This window comes from Brassica napus, chromosome A1 (assembly GCF_020379485.1).
Source record: "Brassica napus cultivar Da-Ae chromosome A1, Da-Ae, whole genome shotgun sequence".
Classification (NCBI taxonomy): domain Eukaryota; kingdom Viridiplantae; phylum Streptophyta; class Magnoliopsida; order Brassicales; family Brassicaceae; genus Brassica; species Brassica napus.
Window position 1 is genome coordinate 21725069 of NC_063434.1, and position 20165 is coordinate 21745233.

Below are 20165 nucleotides of genomic sequence, written 5' to 3' on the forward strand. Positions count from 1 at the left end.
CAAATATCAAGATGAACTAAATCAAATGGAGCAGAAGCAAGATGATTATGAGAAACATACGCAAGTCTTCGTTGCTTCGCTAAAGGACATACAGAACACGGAGAAAGCTCAGACTCGATATTTTTGTAAGCCGGTAAAGTAGATGAAATCTTTTGAAAAACACTTGAAGAAGGATGTCCCAATCTTTGATGCCAGATGCTACTATCAGTTGAAACCGAACCACAGAATGCTTTGTCATCAGATGCAATATGTTGTGAAGAATCAAGAACGTATAGATTGTTGTAAAGGCTACCCTTCCCAATCATCAAGCCCCGAGAAAGTTCCTGTATTAAGCATCCATGAGGATAGAAATGAGCAGCACAACCAAGTGATTTAATCAAACTACTCACACTAATCAGATTAAAACGAAAATCAGGAACCAGTAACACATCATATAAAATCAATGAATCAGTTATTTTCACTATTCCTGTATGTGTAATAGGTACTTTACTTCCATTAGGAAGAGTAACAGTGACTGAAGTTACTGGTACAAAACTATCAAACATCCCTAAATCTGAACAAACATGACTAGAAGCTCCACTATCTATTATCCAAGCATCAAAGGGAAGTAAAGAAGGGAGAGTGGAAAGACAGTGATGTCTGTAACAAAGAGTTTGATGTTCAAAAGTGAGATTAATAGAAGGAAATGGTATCGTACCAGAAGAAGAAAGAGAATCCACGACACCATGTTCTGTTATAGTGGCACGAGAATGTGAAGCATACGAAGGAGGAACTTGAGGCTCTGAAACTCGAACATGAGTATTGAACTGAGCAATGAGACTCTGAATCTGCTCTGGACTGAAACTCTGAAGATTAAGATTCAACCCACCACTAGTCAACTGAGGAACAGGCGTATACGATCTCGAGTCTTTATCAACACACACTGTAGCAACAGCATTAGACATCTGAGACTGTACTTGAGAAGTACTCTGCGGAGGATATTTCGTTTGAGGCTGAAATGGTTTAGACTGAGCATGATTCTTAGACTGTGAGGATCCATAAGTCTTGTAACCAGGTGGATATCCATGTAGCTTAAAACACTTCTGAACCGTGTGCCCAACCTTCCCACAATGAGAACAAAGTGGTTTCTGATAAGCCCTGCTAGCATTATATGCTGCCACATACGCGTTATCCTCCATAAGAGAAGCCGATGAGATAGAAGACTGATGACCCAAAGTCTGAAAAGCAACATTATCCACTGCAGTGACAGGTCGAAGAGAACGCTGCCTTTCATCTTGAGTCACAATGTTGAAAGCTTCCTCAATTGTTGGAATCGGCTTAAGCATCAGTATGTGTCTACGCGTCTGCTCATACGACTCATTCAAGCCCATCAAAAACTTTGTAACTCTACTACGATGCTGTAACTTCTCCCACATCGCAGCTGCATCGCACTCACATTTACCACAAGTACACACCGGTAATTCAACAAAGTTGCGATGTTCTTCCCAAAGTGTAACAAGCTCTGTATAATAAGTCGAAATATCCATAGATCCTTGCTCAAGCTTACTCAAACGCTGTTCAATATCAAAAATTCTAGGAGCATCATCTTGCTTGAACCTAGAAAGCAGATTCTTCCATATTCCTTCTGCCGTAGATATGAACAACAAGCTTTGACCTATCTTCTTGGAAACCGAATTCATCAACCAAGTCGCTACAATGTCATTACACCTAGACCAAGCACCGGAATCTCTATGCGTTAAAGAAGGCTGAGGAATAGTACCATCAATGAAGCCGAGTTTGTTACGGACGTTCAAAGCCATTCGAACTGATCTCCTCCAAGAATGAAAATCTGAAGCAGTCGTCAAACGATCAGTAACAAGAGTCAATCCAGCATGATCATTCTGACGTAGATAGTACGGATTCTCGTAATGATCGGAAGAAGAACGAACTGATTCTTGAACAATCGATGGTTGAGAAGTCGCCATGAACGCGAATCGATTCGATCAAAGAAGATACAATCAATGGAGTAACGCAAGCAAGAGACAAACGAGAACGAGAACTCCGAAAAACAAATCGCAAATCGCCAGAACAAGATGAAGAAACAATCGCGAGAGCGAGATCAACGGAAGACTCATCTGAAGCTGAAAGGAGCTGAGAAATCGAAGCGGAAAGCAATCAGATGTGCTCTGATACCATATCAATAACAGAATCGAAGAAGATGAAGATGAAGATTCAAGCTCGTACTTCAGAGAGTAAAGTCGAAGAAACGATGAAAAGAAAGTTTGTTATTCATCTTAATTAAAATGTACATGAACCTTCTGTTTATATATAAGAGCGGTTAAGCAAAAGGAAACTTAACCAAGAATAACCAAAGTAAACCGGAGACTATACTAATAGGAAGCGTTGCTGGAGAACTCCCTCCGGCTATAACACAGCAAGAACCAACCATAAGTTCAAAGACAAGTAATCATACTGTAGAGAGAGAGAGAGAGAGAGAGAGAGAGAGAGAGAGAGAGAGAGAGAGTTGACAGATGGGTAAGCCAAATAACATGTTGCATAGTTTTTTACCTGGAGCAAGGCTAGGGATATCAACGCCTGTTGTTGCGAGAATTTTCTTTATATATTCTTCAACGTTGGACAGGTTTGCAGCAGGATTTGGCCAATCAATGCCGTTCATGAAAATCTGTTAAATCTTTCAGACCTGAAAGAACAACACTTATTGTCATTGGTTGTTATTGGCACATTGACAACACGATGAAAAACTCTATTCTCTCTCTCCGGTCACATATTAACGCAAGCTGATACAATAAAACAAGAGAAAGAACGAGGCACAAACCTGTTGCTAAATCACGAGGACAAAGCCTTCCATGAGAACAAGCTGTTAAAGCAGCATCGACAACATATGGAACAGCTTTGAGGGTATCCCAAGCAGGAACCTCAGGTCTTGGAACGCTATCTTCACTTGCAGCTCCCGATGAACTGCTTGTGCCGGAGGAATTAACTGGATTTAATGTCTGACTGCCTTTAACCTTTCTGAACATCATGTTGAGAAGTGCTTCAACTGTCTGGTGGATAGGAGTTCCATGTGCAAGTCCTGATAACGTGGACGCTATGCATCTCTGGTGCTGCCTATACCAGATTTTCAGCTTGGGGAACGAGTCAACAAACACGGGTTCGCAAGATGCTGCCCTTGCAACTTCTGAAAGTCTCTTTCTGAATCGGTCTTTATTAAGTGTCTCCGGGGTAACAAGATGCGAATTACGCACCATAAGAAGATGTTTGGGTGTGAGTTGGGATCCAACTGTGGGCACATCTCCTGCACCATGCTCAATTGGAGGAAACAGAATATGCTGAGATTTCTTCTCCAGAGGGAAGAGTCCAGGATACACTTGGGGTGTAAGATCCAAACACTTCACAGATTGGCATTAGTGAGCAAGCAAGTTGCGGAACCTAAAAGAGTATTCATCAAAACCACATATTACATTTCGGTATCAATTTCACTGGTGGATATAATTGCCAACCTGAATGTTCCAACCCCGTATGAGAGATGCGCCGCAAAGCACTACAGCAGCAGATATCCTCTCGTCATCTGAGACTGCGACCTCATATAGTTTCTCCAGCTCTGATAAGCTTCCATCAAATCCATGACCTTAAATTTCAGTTGTTTTACTCTCGGTAAATTAAAAAACATCATCTGAGACTCTACCTGGCTAAGAAACAAAAATTAAAACTGAAGAAGAGGCAGACTATAACGCAACCACTCTTCTCACAGAGGCGATTTGTTTTAAGAGAATGTGTAGTAAAAATTGTGGTTCTTTTTAGGCTATGATTTTGAAACTCGGCAGCTAACAGTTTTTCATATTAGTCATGATTTGCATGGAAGACCATGAAACAAAAAGAAAAAAAAAGAACTCATTCTACCTTTAAGCAGGAACTGAAACTAATGCTTTCACCATGGCAGCATTTAGTTGGGCTCCTTTCACAAAAGACGACCAGCATGGAGCTTCACTGGACAGACTCTGAGGTATTTGGTTGATTCGGCCATTAGCATAGCCAGGCCACGAGTAGGCCGACGTATCCAGTATGTTTCTTGCTATACAAGCCTCAATTATCAAATGGCGCATGTTTCCACCTACAACATGTACATAAATTTGTTAGTTCTGAAGCACACAAAGATAAACAAATATTCATTAACTTACAGCAGTTGATAGGCATGTCCTTCATGTTCATGACATCAGAACATGACTTCCCAACATCTCCACGAGACAAAAACATGATTGCCTTTGTTGTAGCCTTGTTCGCAGCAGAAACAACGCACTGGGGAGGAGCCAGCAGCCCAGGGAATTCACCAAGAGCTTGCAAACTTGTAATAAGATGATCTCGTAGCTTTTTCATGACAAATTCAGACTCTCCCTCTTCGATAAGGGTCGCGACTACAAGAGGTACAATACATAATGACATACACAGCCTTGTGTCCAGTCGAGGAATAGGTCCTTCAATAGGATCCCTTTCCTAGCAATAAAGAAAGACAAGTAAATCAGAAGATTTGAAAACCTGAACTCAATCATGGATGGCATATTAATAACCAAATAAGCAGCTTTCAGTTTAGCCTAGTTAACTCAGGACCAAGTGAGTCTTGGGAAGCATCAGAAAACCTAACAGTGTATGTAAAATTTGGTGACCAAGTAGTGATGAAACCAAACAGTAAGAGATTAGTCTAACCCTTTGAACAAGTCGTAGAGCTGCTATCCAAATACCCAAGAAGGTGTCATGCCAATTGCTCCCATTAATTCCTTTAAGTGTTTTAGCTAGACCTGAGGAGATAGTTATTTCACCATACACATTTGTGATATATATCCTCTTGAAGTAAGATGGGAGTCTGCAAATTACCGGTAATGATTTCAATAGCACTTGTGGGGTTTACTTGATATCCATCCATAGCATCTTCAAACACCAGATCAAGAGGAAGCCAAAAAAAAAAAAGGAAGAAAGAAAGATAAAGTAACAAGAAACCAAACCATGCTAAGGTAAACAACTAGTATGCTAATAAAAGTAGTTGTTTGTTGAAGATTGCTACATTAAAAGCATATGAATAGGACTTGACTATGATTACTAACACGGGTAGTAATTAGTAAACATCTTCAACATATTAATGAAACAGAAGTAAGTAAGTATGGATCAACAAGACTCTCGCTTGTGGTAGTTGTTGGATCAAATATTTATAAGCCCATGGCTTTATATATATCTGAGGAATATGTGAATAGAATTGGGCCATTCAGTGGCCTTAAGAAGTTAAATGAATGAGAAGGGACAGAGTTCCACATCGTGTAAAAGGAGAGGAGTCGTGATGTATATATATGTGCATGTATCATCAGTGTTCAAACGACTCTAGGAGAGAGGACAGCTCCCCGCGCGCGCGCCGCCGCTGCTGCCCGGCCGGCTCGGGCGTGGGCTTGGGCTTGGGCCCGATAAAAACTATTTTTTTGGACCAAGTTAAGCTCAACGTTTTGCCATTTATTTCGGAAAAAACAGCATACAATTTTATTTAAAACGACAAGTAGTTTGTCTAAAAATTAAAAACGTCATGCATGTTATCTTCTCGAAAATTTAAAACGAGATAAGAGAGTCTTGAGGAAGAAGTTTCGGAACTCAACTTCCCTCGATCTCCGCGAGATTCTCGCCCACGTGCAGCAGCTGTTGCGGGAAGTGGGTCATTTCCGTCTCTTTAAATTTCGTCTCTCCTCTTCCTTCATTTTTTAACTTTTTCCGTATCAAAATCCAACAGCAAAAATCCCTCTGCGTAAGTCTATTTTGTGAGAGTGTTTCGTAGAGTTTATAGTTCGATAGGGCGATCACGAGTGAGGCGTGATTCGTCTGCCATTGTTTTATCATGGGACTCTATATTCGTACAGTTCCGTCTCACTAACGGAGCGAATATTTTGAGTTAAGGAAAGAGATCATATCTCGACTCCATGTCTCTTTGCGAATACGATTTCTTATCGTTCTTGTATTCGTCTTCACATTCGTATATTTCCTTAACATCGTTTCTTATTTTATCGTTTATGTCAGTCCGGTTTTCCGGTTTCTACAGTAGTGAGGCCCGGTAATATGATCTTTAATCCTGAGAACATTTCTCTTGAGTAAATTTTATAAGCCGCTGATTGTGTAGACCAGTTTGGAACAACTCTGCAAGAAACCAAAAATATGAACGAAGGGTTTCAAGTTCGCGGATAAACGGGAAGCCCAGAGACGAGCATAGACGCACTGTTCCTGAGCCATTTTCGTCAGCTCGATTACTCCTTCTCAGACGGTTCTCCGTCCGGGAATCGCCATTGTTTTCGTGCAATCTCTGTGAAGAGGAGAGAGAGAGAGGGAAGGCGGTTAAAGAAAGAGGAGAATTCCAGATTTTGATTTGGCAAAAAAAAAAAGAGAGAAACTACGCGTGCGTGCGTCCCTTGTCAATGTGAGAAAAAGAGATAACAGATGTACACTAGTGCGTGTGAACGTCCCCAGACAAAATATATTCAAGAAATCAAACAGCTGAACGAATTTTTTTTTTTTTTTTAGTATAGGAGATTATAGAGTCCCAAATTATTTGATTCTTAAAATATAGAATTAAATTTTATAATTTTATTAGGATAGATTTTTTATCAATATAAATGTTTTAAAAAGTGCTATAGTTGCCTCTAGTCGACTGTTTAGACGTTAGACCGTATAAGATTGTACCGATTATGTAGCGGCCACAAATCCGGAATGGGAGTCTTTGTTGAGGAAAATACGACGACAAAATTCCATTCCAGACGAGTCATTCGGCACACATGACGAAGCGGATGTAGAGAGGAGGAATGATGACTTTTACCGGGCGATGAACGATCCTTAGTGCTTTTTTTTCGTTGGTTGTATTATAAATTCAAAACTTATTTATGTATAAATATTTTTCGTATTTACGTTTATTTTTAAATTATATTTTTATTAATAAATTAAATAATTTTTATTATATTTTTTAATTATGGAAAATAAAAAATCGAAGTAAATTCTTAGCTAAATTACGACTACATTACGTGGAAAGTTTACGAGGAAGTTACGAGGAAAAATTTTACGTCAACGCTACGAGGTATGTTTAACGAGTATTTTACGTGGAAGAGTTTATGTGTAATTTACGAAGAATTTGTTTCGAGGTGTTTATGAGGAAATGTAGCGTCCTCCTTAATGGAAAGGTTACGTGGTTTTTACGACAAATACTTTTCTTCGTTTTTACGATGAAATGTGTTTCTTGCTAATTTACGACGAATTGGCGAGAAAACTGCGACGAACGAATAACGACGAAACTTGTTTCCTCGCTAATTCCTCGTAAAGCCTATTTTACGACGAATGTACTACAAATTTCGCTGTCGTTAATGTTGTGTTTTCTTGTAGTAAGAGGAAAGAGAGATGGGTGAAGTGAATAGAGAAGAGGAGATGGGATCACACCAGAAAGGCAAAATATAATTACAAAGATACTCATGATCACTCATAAACAACCTTTGTATATTACTCTTATGTTTTATTTTAGAAAACAATAAAAGAATTTACGCCTTCAAAGGCTGACTTTCTTTCATCCTTGTGTCATATATGACCTCTCTTTATACTGATGATAGCCTCCGACCTAGAGCTTCCTTAATTTCTGAATCCACAAGGCAGAAGCAAGAAGCTCCTCGTTGTGATCATAGTTATGCCTTAAAGATACTTGACTTAATTTACTTGAGCAACAAAGTTCTCATCTTCACAAAATATTAACTAAGAAAATGTAAATTACACATTAAAGAAGGCACAAGCAATGCTAAGAGAACATAACATCCGATGCATTTCTAACCTAAGTCGACACATATGTGATTTAAAGTATGTTTCTTCTTCTTCTCCATCTTGGAGGCTTGTTTGATATTCTCCCATTCTCTTGTCAAAGAAGTTTGTCTTCCTTCCAGGGCCAGTCCTGAAATTTAAGAGGATATAAACGACTTATTAAAGATTTCAGCTAAAATATTTGTTTGTATAAATTTTGGTGTAATTTTCTTCAAAAAATTGGGGGCTCTAAAGCCAATGTTTCATTCGGCTTTGTCCATGACCAGCCTTAAAAGTACCAAAGTCTCACTTCACCAATGAAGAGAACACTGCTCTTGATCAGGTCTATGTGTCTTACATTGAGATAAATCAATTACTTACTGGAGATATATGAACTCCATCCAGTCAAATTGATTTTCTGCTTTGTATCTCCTTTCACATCCCAAGGTAACCTACAGGAAAAAAAAAACAAGACAAATCTATGAGCTTGAAGTTCATATTTCCTTTTACCAGAAGACGGTCTGGAACAAATTGTATGTGCTGGCTCATAAGGTTTGAGTTCATTCCAATTCAATCACATGGAAGGGCCTTGCAGACAAACTCTGTCTCAATTTCTACTGCCTCATGAACAATCAGATAAACTTTCTCTACAGGAAGCTGCTTCTACAGCAAACTGCAAAGAAGTATAATAAGGAGTTAATGGATAATAAAGTCCAAAGTGGCTCTCTGTTACCATAGAGTCTCTTTCTTACCTGTGCAAGAGACAAGCAAAGTAATAGTGGCGACCCTCATCTCTTGATATAAGCTCGTATCAGAATGTCAAACCTGGCATAAGACCTCTCTTCTTAAGCCAGAAGATGGCATAGAAGCCGTCAAAGACATGCAATGCTTATACATGCAGTCTGCTTTTAAGAGCTACATATGCGCACGCAGCAACAGGAAAAAGATACCTTCCCTAGAAGAAGATTCTTTGGAGACATGCAAAAGCAAACAGCCTCACAGCAAAAGACAATGGTATTACTGTCAGACTGATGTTTCTTCAACTCTTAAAATCTGAGCACATTAACTCAGCGCCGTGTCTGAAACCTTTGAATCCATTTTAGACACCATTTTGCCTTGTTGGAAATGCAGGGGGTGGTCTCGATAGCATTGATCAATCTATCCTTCTCCTGCAAATCCTTTATAAATGTCTCCAGAAGTTGGCTGTACATCTCTTAAAATTTTCAACAAAAAAAAGCTTTGTTGACAACAACCAAGCTCCTCTTGGGTACTCGTTACAAGTCTTATGGTTCGGTCCTCAGATGTTTATGTTCATTTCACCATGACCTAACTTAGGCCTTCGTTCTTTACCATATGACTTGAAACAGAACGTAACAGTTAGGGGTGTCAAAATAAGCTATAGCTCATGAGTTAGCTCATGAACGCATGATCTCTATTTTTTAGGCTCATTTAATAAATGAGTTTAATAATCGAGTTTAAATTAGACCACAAGTTATATGAACAATCTTTAATGAACATGAGCTAACTCACGAGCTTGGTCGTTTTATACTTTATATGTATATATATATATATATATATGGATGACTTCTATTTTTTTTACGTAAAAAATAATAATTTCTATACTAATTATATTTATCTTACAAAATTAAAATATAAAACGAAAAAGTAATAAATATATACTAAAATGTAAAACTAAATATTCCTAAGACTTTCATGCGGAATATATATCTTTACGATTTGAATAGATAAAGAGTTTGAATATGAATCATCACAGGATTTTTATGTAAAATATATTTTTCAATCATTGATTTAGCTTTGATTTAATATATTATTAGGTCTTGGTTTTATTCAGTATTTAAATATTAATGCTTTGGATTTTTAAATTTAAAATTATATTATAAAAAATAGAATATTTTTTATTTTTAATTATTTTTACAATTTTTTTTTTTACGTCTGACCGCGAATTAGCTCATTTAACTCATGATATAGATGATCTGAGTTCGAATTTATATATTGAAGCTCATATAATAAATGAGCTGAGCTGAGCTAACTTAAGAAAGATCCGAGTTCACCATGAGCTGAGCTGAGTTGAGCGAGTTAGCTCATTTTGACATCCTTAGTAACAGTGTTGGCATCTCTATGAAAACATTATTTATTTTAGTTAGGCTTGTTTTCATCCTTTTCCGTAATGATATATTGAGGCTTTGCAGTGAAATCAAAACTGAAAACATTTGAGATTGTCCAAGTCCATACTTCTCTGCATACAAAACCGTACCTGAATGAATGTTCTCCATGGCAATTTGAAACCCGTAGAAAGCACGGGCCTGAAAAATCCATATAATCAACTGTCTCAAAATCAAACAGAAGGTGCAGGTTTCAAGATATGTCATCATGCCCTAAGCAACATATGTGACAACTCTCACCTCAGGAACTTGGACATCCTTCAGGAATCTAGCAGCTAAATTCTCCAAAACGATTCCATCTGATGCAGCAAAAAAGGCCAAAACGTGGCTGATAAAATAAATTTATGTCAATCATTATAATTCAGTAAATTTTCTATTATTATAAAACTGAAACTAAATTGCATAAAACTGAAACTAAATTATGTATAACGCGGGAAAGAAAATATTTATAGGGATATGTTAATGAATTATCTTATTTTCATAAAATAATATTCATGTTAATTTTTTTTTGTCAGCAATTTAAACAGATTCATATAGACTCTGCAAAACAAAACTGGAAGCTCCTCATCTATATGAACAACAAACGATGATTGCTTTCTTGCACTGCGTGCGAGACTGTATGCCCTTAAAAAATTAATTTAGTTATCTATACTTTAAAAACAATTTTTTATAAAAATACTTATGTATAAAATTTCTAATTTTCAATAAATAAAATTTTTTATAAAAATACGCGTATGGGTTCTGGGAAAGGATCCCCATATTTTTCGAAGCCCCGTAACTCTTCCTCAGTCAGGCTTGGGCAGAATAGCAGAGCAAGTACAAGTATTAGTAGCATAGAAAAAATGCGTTCCTCATCATTAAGTCATTAAATTAGTATGTTTGCGCGCGGTAATTGCAAAAAGGCCAAAACGTGGCTGATAAAATAAATTTATGTCAATCATTATAATTCAGTAAATTTTCTATTATTATAAAACTGAAACTAAATTGCATAAAACTGAAACTAAATTATGTATAACGCGGGAAAGAAAATATTTATAGGGATATGTTAATGAATTATCTTATTTTCATAAAATAATATTCATGTTAATTTTTTTTTGTCAGCAATTTAAACAGATTCATATAGACTCTGCAAAACAAAACTGGTAGCTCCTCATCTATATGAACAACAAACGACGATTGCTTTCTTGCACTGCGTGCGAGACTGTATGCCCTTAAAAAATTAATTTAGTTATCTATACTTTAAAAACAATTTTTTTATAAAAATACTTATGTATAAAATTTCTAATTTTCAGTAAATAAAATTTGGAATAAAAATTAATCATGCAGTTTTAAAGCGCGGATCAAAATTTAGTATATACTATTAAAAGAAAATTATCCTCAAAAAACTACTTAAAAGGTAGTTGCACCTAGGGATGGCAATCAAGGACCTGGACCGCGGGCCTGACCCGTAAAGACTGGCTGCAGGGCGGGATTGGGCCACCATTTGGTAAGCCCGCAAAATTCAGGCCTCGCAGGACGGGTTCAAAGCGGAACGGGCCGAAAGCGGGATGGGCTACATGTTAACCTGCGGGATTTTGAGGACCCGCAATCCTAAGTCCCCATTTCTGCTTTTACCTAAAATATTGAGATAGAGAGAGAGAGAGAGAGAGAGAGAGAGAGAGAGAGAGAGAGAGAGAGAGAGAGAGAGAAGCCGATTCGACGTTCTGGAGCTCCGATGATGGTGGTTTCACGGGCCAATGATGCTTCCGGTCTCCCAAGCGCCTTTGATCTGCACCGGTGGAGCTTCTTCGAGCCATCATAAGAAGTTTGAAAACTCAATTTCCACCGAAGAAAGATCTAGTTCCCATTGTGGGTTCTTCATAGTTTTCCCTATATCTATTTGTTCACATTATCATACATTTTGGAGTTTTAGGTTTCAATATATATTTAACTAACTTCTATTATTCTTATTTACAGAAGATGAAGTTGATAGTGAAGAAGAGAAATCTTCATCTTTGTGTCGCTTGTTGGTGATAAAGTTGAAGAACAAGAAGTGGGATTAGCATCTTTGATTTGGTATTTGGTTTTATTTAATTTTGGATTCAAAAAACTAAAGCATTTGTTATGAACTTTATGAGTTGTAATATTTGGATTTATCAACTAAAGCATTGTTTATTTTTAATATGTTTGGAGTGTAACAAATGTAACTAAACTAGTGTTCTGATCCAACTAAAATCTTCAACTAACAAGTTTATCACTTTATCCAGTTCAATCCTCGACTAGACTCACTTACTGATGCGTCATGAAACTGATAAAGCATCATTAATCATGTTTTGAATTGCCAGAAGTCATATGTCCGTTTGTAATTCTATATCCCGCGGGCCGATCCGCAAAAGCCTACATGTTTTGCGGTACGGGTTTAGTCAGCCATTTTAAGGATAGCCGCCCGCGTGGGTCTGACATGACCCACTCGAAGACGAGCCCACTGCGGTACGAGACGAGACGGAACTGATCAACTTGTTTGAAATTCCTAGTTGCACCTACTTATTAACTATTTATTAATTAACTTTAACTATTTGACCATATAATAAATTAATCTAACAATACAGTGGGGGCGACTGGTTTTCCAGCTACCACCCGCAAACGCAGCTTTTGCAGTTGATAGCGGTTGTCGGCAGTTTGCAACAATCACTCAAATCGCTCTAAGCCGCTTCAAACCGTTCCGAATCTCATAAATTCAAAAGCTGGCTCTAGCTAGCGTTTGCGGTTGCGGGAGGGTAAATTTGTTTTCTTTTTTTTTAAAACAATATATATACAAAAGTAAAAATATTTAATAAAAATTTTAAAATTGAAATTATGAAAATATTAAAATATATCTATTATATTTTAATTAATATTATAATATTTTATAATAATAACAATTCAATAAATTTTCAAAAAATTAAAATTATAACTGTCTAAATATAAATTTTATATTTATTATAATTTTATGATTTTTGATATTTTTATAGTTATATTAAATATAAATATTGTTAATTTATTATTTGACTGTTACTGCATTTGGTAGTTAGCCAGTCATAAGTCATCCACAAACGCACCAATTTTTAACCGTAGTACCAGTCGTACAAATCTCTTAAAACCGATAGAAACCGCAACCGTCCGCATCCACAAACTCCCGCAACCGCAACCATAACCGCTGAGTTTGAACCAGTCAGACCCAGTATCAATCAATGCTTCGTACCATATATTTTCTCCTACGATCAAATAGAAGTTAAAACTAAGCAAATCACATTTATTATACTTTTGTATATCACATTTATTATACTCCATATACAAAAGTTGTTCTAGACACGGGGATATTTTAAAATATACTGATTGTGACACTAGGAAATAGTGAAATACTCACTTGAACATGATCCTGAATAGGAGCTGTCTTTGATTTTCTTACATCCCATGCCATTGCCTTTTTTATGCTTAAGATAATAAATTAAACTGACCAACTAATTGTATTGCATCATTAATTGCTTTTCAGTTTATAAATCATTTACCTATGTCTTATATTTTCTCCACTCTTAAATTTTGAAATCGCTGATCCTATGTACAATATTTTTTAAAATACTAACCATATTAGTTACGAAATCCTAGACCCTATATTATAATTCTTTTGAAAAATAATATCAACAATAAAAAAAAGCTTATACCACTATGAACGATAGATATATAGGCTCCGAATGGTGACTGCGGTTTGAGCGGTGCGGCATAAGCGGTTCGACTGCAGTGCGGTTTTAACAGTTATAAAAACATATAGATATATAGTATATGTAGAGATTTTTGTTACTATTAACTGCGGTGCGGGGCGGGACAGTTATAAACATTCGAAGCCTATAAACAATACTATAAACGTGTTATGTTTCTCAACATATTATAACTTCATTTTTTAAATCTATTGTTCAAGACTGAATATGAATTTTGTTTTATTCTCTAATATTATTATTTTCATTATGAAATATTTTTATAAATATTTTCAAAAGTGGGTTTTGATTAATTCACGAGTTTCAAAATTGGGCGAGTTTTGTTAATTCAAGCGTTTCAAACTTTGGCAAAAAACAATATCTTTTAATACACGGTTTGTTAACATGATAATACTTACCAAAATCTCTAATATAAGCGAAATAAATGATTTCACTCGTATAATATAGGGAAAACACAATACAATATCACCTCTTTAAATTAATACTCTATAAATTAATATACACTAAAAATCTCTATAAAATAATACAATTTTATAGTCTCAAATTAAGTTTTTGGTTCAATTAGTATATCGATAAATTAATATCTCTCTAAATTAATAAAAAAATTATAATTTTGGTGTAATCCCAACATTATTAATTTATAGAAGTTTCACGGTATATAAACAGTATGAATATTCTGCGAGCTTTAAACTAATTATTTAGCTATTAACTTGGACAACAATCTCAATTTCATTTGAAACAAGATTGGAAAGTAGAAAAAATATCTAATATATATTTTCCAAATTTTGATCATCATAAGCTAGGATTGAGTAAAATTACTTTTTTCTGTTCATTCCATATAAAATATTTATAAAGCATAAACATGTTAAAAATAGGTTTTTCACTTCTATTATGAATGAACAAACAAAATAATAATTTTATTAACAAAAAAAATCATGCGTTTTTAAACCGCAGGTCAAAATCTAGTTTAGTTATAAAGTTACTCCGTAAAACATTTCATAGGTATTTGTTATATATACACCATGAAACATTAGTAATACTTATGTTCAATGTTTATAAAACTATTATTATTGATTGATTATAAGTTCTCAATTTTACATTACTACCTGGGTGATATATACCATGGACCATGAATAATACTTATTATCAATCTTACATAAACTTTAGTAATGTCGACCAATTATAGTGTTACCCACATTCAACATTATATATATATATATATATCCAGGGGCGAAACCAGACTTGTCTTGAGAGTTGTGGGTGCACCACAGCCAAATGAACCAATTATAATTCATCTGTCTATTGTAAAAGTTTAACTTTATAAATAATTAGAGGTGCAAGTGCACCCATAAACGCCAATGTAGCTTCGCCCCTGTATATATCATGAACCATGGTTAATAGTTATCTATACTATTAAAACATAAACATTCATATATTTTTTTTCCTTTTAATGAAAATTTCTATTTTTCCAAAACTAACCGTAAATTTACAAAGGAAATTTAATTTTAATTAATTTTCATCAATAAAATTTTCTTTCTGATTTTTGAACTTAGAACAACTTAGAACTATACCTACTCATTAATTTAATTCATTACATCTATGACCCATTGAGAAGGTCTATTTCAGCAATCATAAATTTAATTTTATTAATAGGTTTAAACACATTTTATGCTTCTAAACAAAAAAAAAATTATCTACATCAAAATTGTAACAGTATTGATTATTACAAAAATTATAAATTAAAATGCATAATAAAAATACAATGCATTTACTTTTATGACAAATCAAATAGTTTATTTAGTTTTATGTACTATTATAAAGTATATAAGAAGTTTTATCATTTTTCAAAAAAAAGGTATAAAATTTTCTGGTTTTACCGGGTCAACTCGTGTCGGTTCACTGGTTAATGGCATGATTTTGGGTTAATCATACTTTTAATTAGTAGGTTTTTATTAAATTCAAATTTTATGGAAATATATCAGTTGGCAGAAAAAAATGATAGAATACTACATGAAAAACACAAGCCATTTTTGGATTATATACGTTACTGGGTTTACCGGTATCTGACTTCAACATGAATTGTTGGAACATAAAGATGGGTATTTCCGTCCTCAAAATACTAATATTCTTGAGTATAAAAATAAGAATATCTCCAACAGCCCTTTATCTCCTTATTTTTTTGTACTCCAACAACCCTTTCATCTCTTCAAATTTTAAGGGGTGAATAGCACACACTCAAATTTGAAAGTACACTATTTACTCTTTATAACATTATTTACTTTTCACTTTAGTCTCTACAAATATGTATGTTTGACAATCGCATGCATAACTTTTTATATATCATATTTCAGTATTTATCATTATATTTTCTTAAAATTATTTTACTAATACTTTTGTACTATTTATATATTTGACTATATTATTATATTTTCAAAAATATTTTATTTTAATATATTTCAAATAGTATGTTTTAATGGGTTTTAAAAGTTTAGTGATTATAGTTAATTATTAATAATACTGAGGACTAAAGTGTAAATTTAATAACTTTTCAAAAATAATTTGTGGGTCACTCACTGTTGGAGTAACACACCCTCGTCCTTTTATTTTGAAGGTGTTCTCTTTTCAGAATGAGAGAGTTTGTTGGAGATGCCATAAAAATAAAGGGAAATGTAAGATTTTTTAAAATCCGTGTCAAAATTTGTTCAACAAGCATCCACGAACTACACAGAATAAGCTTAACTTCCCATGAAAATTAACTCGGACGGAGGTGTAGCCGCTACGCCAAAATGAGTTATAAATCATTGGAATGTCTCAAATAGGTTATGGGAAAAGATAGATAAAGCCAACCTAATTAAAGCAGATCTTTGACCAAAAAAAAAAAAAAAATTAAAGCAGATCTGTGTGATGTGATCACATATGGTTAGAAAAAAAAATCCTGAAACATGGTGGCCAATAAATAGAAGAAGTAGAGGAGAGAGGGGCCTCTTCACTACTTGCCTCTCTTTGTGCTGACGTGTACTTAACTCCCTTATTTAATTCAATTTCTTCATCTTCACAAATCAAAATTCTCTTCTAACTCTTCTATATCTTCTTCTCCCGTTCTCAAGTTCTCTCTGCAACCAAATTAAGCAAAAGTGCTTCATCAAGAAGATCCCATGGCTGATCGCATCAACACGGCCGCCCCGTTGTTAACTGATCATGAAGGTGGAGGAAATGATAGAGGAAGGAGAAGCTCATCTTGGGTTCAAAAACTGATAGACGTAGAAGAATCAAAGGCTCAGATTATGTACTCTCTTCCAATGATATTCACAAATCTTTTCATCTATTGCATCCCTTTAACCTCTGTGATGTTTGCTTCTCACCTCGGCCAACTCGAGCTCGCTGGTGCAACCCTCGCCAATTCTTGGGCCACCGTCACCGGTTTTGCCTTCATGGTACCATTCCTCCCTATCCCTCAAGCTTTGTATCCACCATTATTTCAAGGTGCATAGATTACTTAAACGGTCAAGTTAAACCCACTTATTTCATCTCAATGGTTTTAGGAGTCAACAAGTCTTTTTTTTCTAATAGTTGCGTGTAGATCTTGACCGAATCATAAGGGACGTAATGAATCAATTTCATATTATTTAAGGCCTCTATAACGAACCTATGGACGGCTTGTCTGAATTTTCTTCAAGAATATATTGCTCATTAATGATTTATACTTAATATTTGGCTCATAATTGATATTACTTGTGGCTAAGCATGTGAAAATATACTTAATACTGTACTTCTTAATAACATAGATTAATGTTTTTAAATTTATTTCAGACAGGGTTAAGTGGAGCACTTGAGACATTATGTGGTCAAGGCTTTGGTGCAAAAAGCTACAGAATGTTGGGGATTCATCTACAATCATCTTGCATAGTATCATTAGTCTTCACCATCCTCATCTCCATCTTCTGGTTCTTCACAGAACCGGTTTTCGGACTAATTGGACAAGATCCCAATATCTCAAGACAAGCTGCACTCTATATGAAATACCAAGCTCCCGGTCTACTCGCTTACGGGTTCTTACAGAGCATTGTGAGGTTTTGCCAAACACAATCCATCGTTACTCCACTAGTCATCTTCTCGTTTGTTCCCCTGGTGATTAATATTGGTATCGCATATGTTCTGGTCTATTTAGCTGGCCTTGGATTCATTGGTGCTCCAATAGCTACATCTATATCATTGTGGATCGCTTTCCTTTCTCTTGGAACTTATGTGATCTGTTCAGACAATTTTAAGGAAACGTGGACCGGATTTTCATTAGAACCATTCAGTTATGTAGTCATAAACTTGACATTGAGCCTCCCTTCTGCTGCTATGGTATGGTAAGTCACATCAATAACCATTACTAACTACTTAGCTTCGTATGCTTGTTGAAGCTTAAGAGTGGACTATGTTGTTGCAATAGTTTGGAATATTGGGCGTTCGAGATACTTGTGTTCTTGGCAGGTTTGATGCCTAATCCAGAAATCACCACCTCTTTGGTAGCTATATGGTAAGCTTTTATATCACTCTTTAGTTAACTAATGTTGTATTTCATATCAACAAGAATAGCTCATTGTTGCGTAATGTTAAAAAATAAATTCAGCGTCAACACGGAGTCCATTAGCTACATGTTAACATATGGACTTAGCGCAGCTGCAAGGTCAGCCATCTCATCAATTATTTAAAAACTCTGTTTTCCACTTGTTATAACATTATTTTGAAAAGGTAATAATGAAAACTTAACTAACACCCCATGTAGCACGCGTGTGTCCAATGAACTTGGAGCAGGAAATGTACAAGGCGCAAAGAAGGCGACTTCTGTAACCGTTAAGCTGTCTTTAGTCCTTGCTTTTGGTGTAGTGCTTGCTTTACTTGTAGGTCATGATGGTTGGGTTGGGTTATTCAGCAATAGTCCTGTCATCAAAGAAGAGTTTGCATCATTGAGATTCTTTCTTGCTGCCTCTATAACTCTTGATTCAATCCAAGGTGTTCTATCAGGTATAAGATCATTCTTCTTGTCTGGAATTGCCAAACATAGAAAAGATCATGTTTTCTATCCATCTATCTATCGTTCGACAGGAGTGGCTAGAGGATGCGGATGGCAGCATGTAGTCACGGTTATAAACTTGGGAACATTCTACTTAATTGGAATGCCTATTGCAGCCTTTTGTGGTTTCAAGTTGAAGTTATATGCCAAGGTACTCTCTTATGAAATTGGTAACAGTGAAAAAAATTATGTTTTTTTATTTGTGGTGTTGTTTCTTTATTCACTGTTTTGGTGAAAATAGGGTTTGTGGATTGGTTTGATAAGTGGAATACTTTCCCAATCTTCATCACTCTTGCTTATGACAATTTTCCGGAAGTGGACAAAGATAAATGCGTCGGTCTGAAGATTGTGTCGGAAGTGGGCAAAGCTAAATGCTTCGGTCTGAAGATCATGAGAACAAATTTAAGCAGTAATCCTATTCCTGAAGTCTACCTGTTTCCATGGCATTATATTACACAGGGCAAAGGCTTTCCTCTAGGTCTTTCAACTACCATGTAATGATTATACTGGAGAATATTTCCTCCACTGTTTTTAACCTGCCAAGGACGCATCCGAATAACACACTTAAGCTAGGAAAAGAAAAAAACAAAACAGCTAATGAAAACACTTTTTCCTTACTAATTAGGATTTAGGAGTTCACTTTTGTTATTACCATTACTAAGGAGTTTCCTTGCCTCATCCGAAGAAATAATAATCTTAAATATAATATTTTTTTTTAAACTTAGTTTACATTTGACATAAATATTTTTTATATTTAAAATTTATAAATTTGGAAAAAGATAAATCGTAAATATATTTTTTATTTTGTTTCTTTTTATTTGGTTTAACTATTTCAATGTTATTTTATTTAAATTTTAGTAGAGTTATAATTACATTTAATAAAAATAATTTTATTATATCATATTTATTGATTATTTGTTTTAAATATGTCTCTTATCCCCTAATCTTAACTTTGTCTATATTAAAATATATAAATTATAATAAATTTTAGATTTTCATTTGTTTAAGTTAAAATAATTTTAATCAACAGCAACAAATAAATTCTATAAAAGTTTTAAACATTTAATCATCAGCAAAAAATAAATGATTAGTATTGTTTTAATTATTTATTTGCTAATTAACATTTATAATTAATTTTAATATAATATATAATTATCAAATATGATAAATAAATTAATTTAAAATTTATAATGTAGTTATATTTAGTTCATTTATATTAATGTGATATATATATTTATTAATGTGATATATGAGTTTTTAGTCATTAATATATTTCAAAAGTCTTCCCAAAAAATAAATGTAAATACATAAAAATTGCATTTTTAATAATTATATAGGAATTAATAGTCATTATCATATTTAAATTCTTTTACAAAAAAATATAATTTTTTA

At 34.7% G+C, this 20165-nt stretch overlaps 1 protein-coding gene across 1 annotated transcript; it reads left to right on the top strand.

The window, feature by feature from the left end:
* The first annotated feature begins 16735 nt into the window (after positions 1-16735).
* On the top strand, positions 16736-19412 carry LOC106353090 (protein DETOXIFICATION 19-like). The gene is made up of 7 exons (XM_013792770.3): positions 16736-17145; positions 17522-18066; positions 18150-18236; positions 18330-18386; positions 18486-18724; positions 18806-18924; positions 19015-19412. The coding sequence occupies exons 1-7, from the start codon at positions 16867-16869 to the stop codon at positions 19114-19116; spliced, it is 1428 nt and encodes a 475-aa protein (XP_013648224.1). The 5' UTR covers positions 16736-16866; the 3' UTR covers positions 19117-19412.
* The last annotated feature ends 753 nt before the right edge of the window (positions 19413-20165 follow it).

Coding starts and splice junctions, on each gene's coding strand:
- LOC106353090 (XM_013792770.3), top strand. CDS start 16,867: ATGGCTGATCGCATCAACACGGCCGCCCCGTTGTTAACTGATCATGAA. Junction 17,146..17,521: donor TCACCGGTTTTGCCTTCATG/GTACCATTCCTC, acceptor AATTTATTTCAG/ACAGGGTTAAGTGGAGCACT. Junction 18,067..18,149: donor CCTTCTGCTGCTATGGTATG/GTAAGTCACATC, acceptor TTGTTGCAATAG/TTTGGAATATTGGGCGTTCG.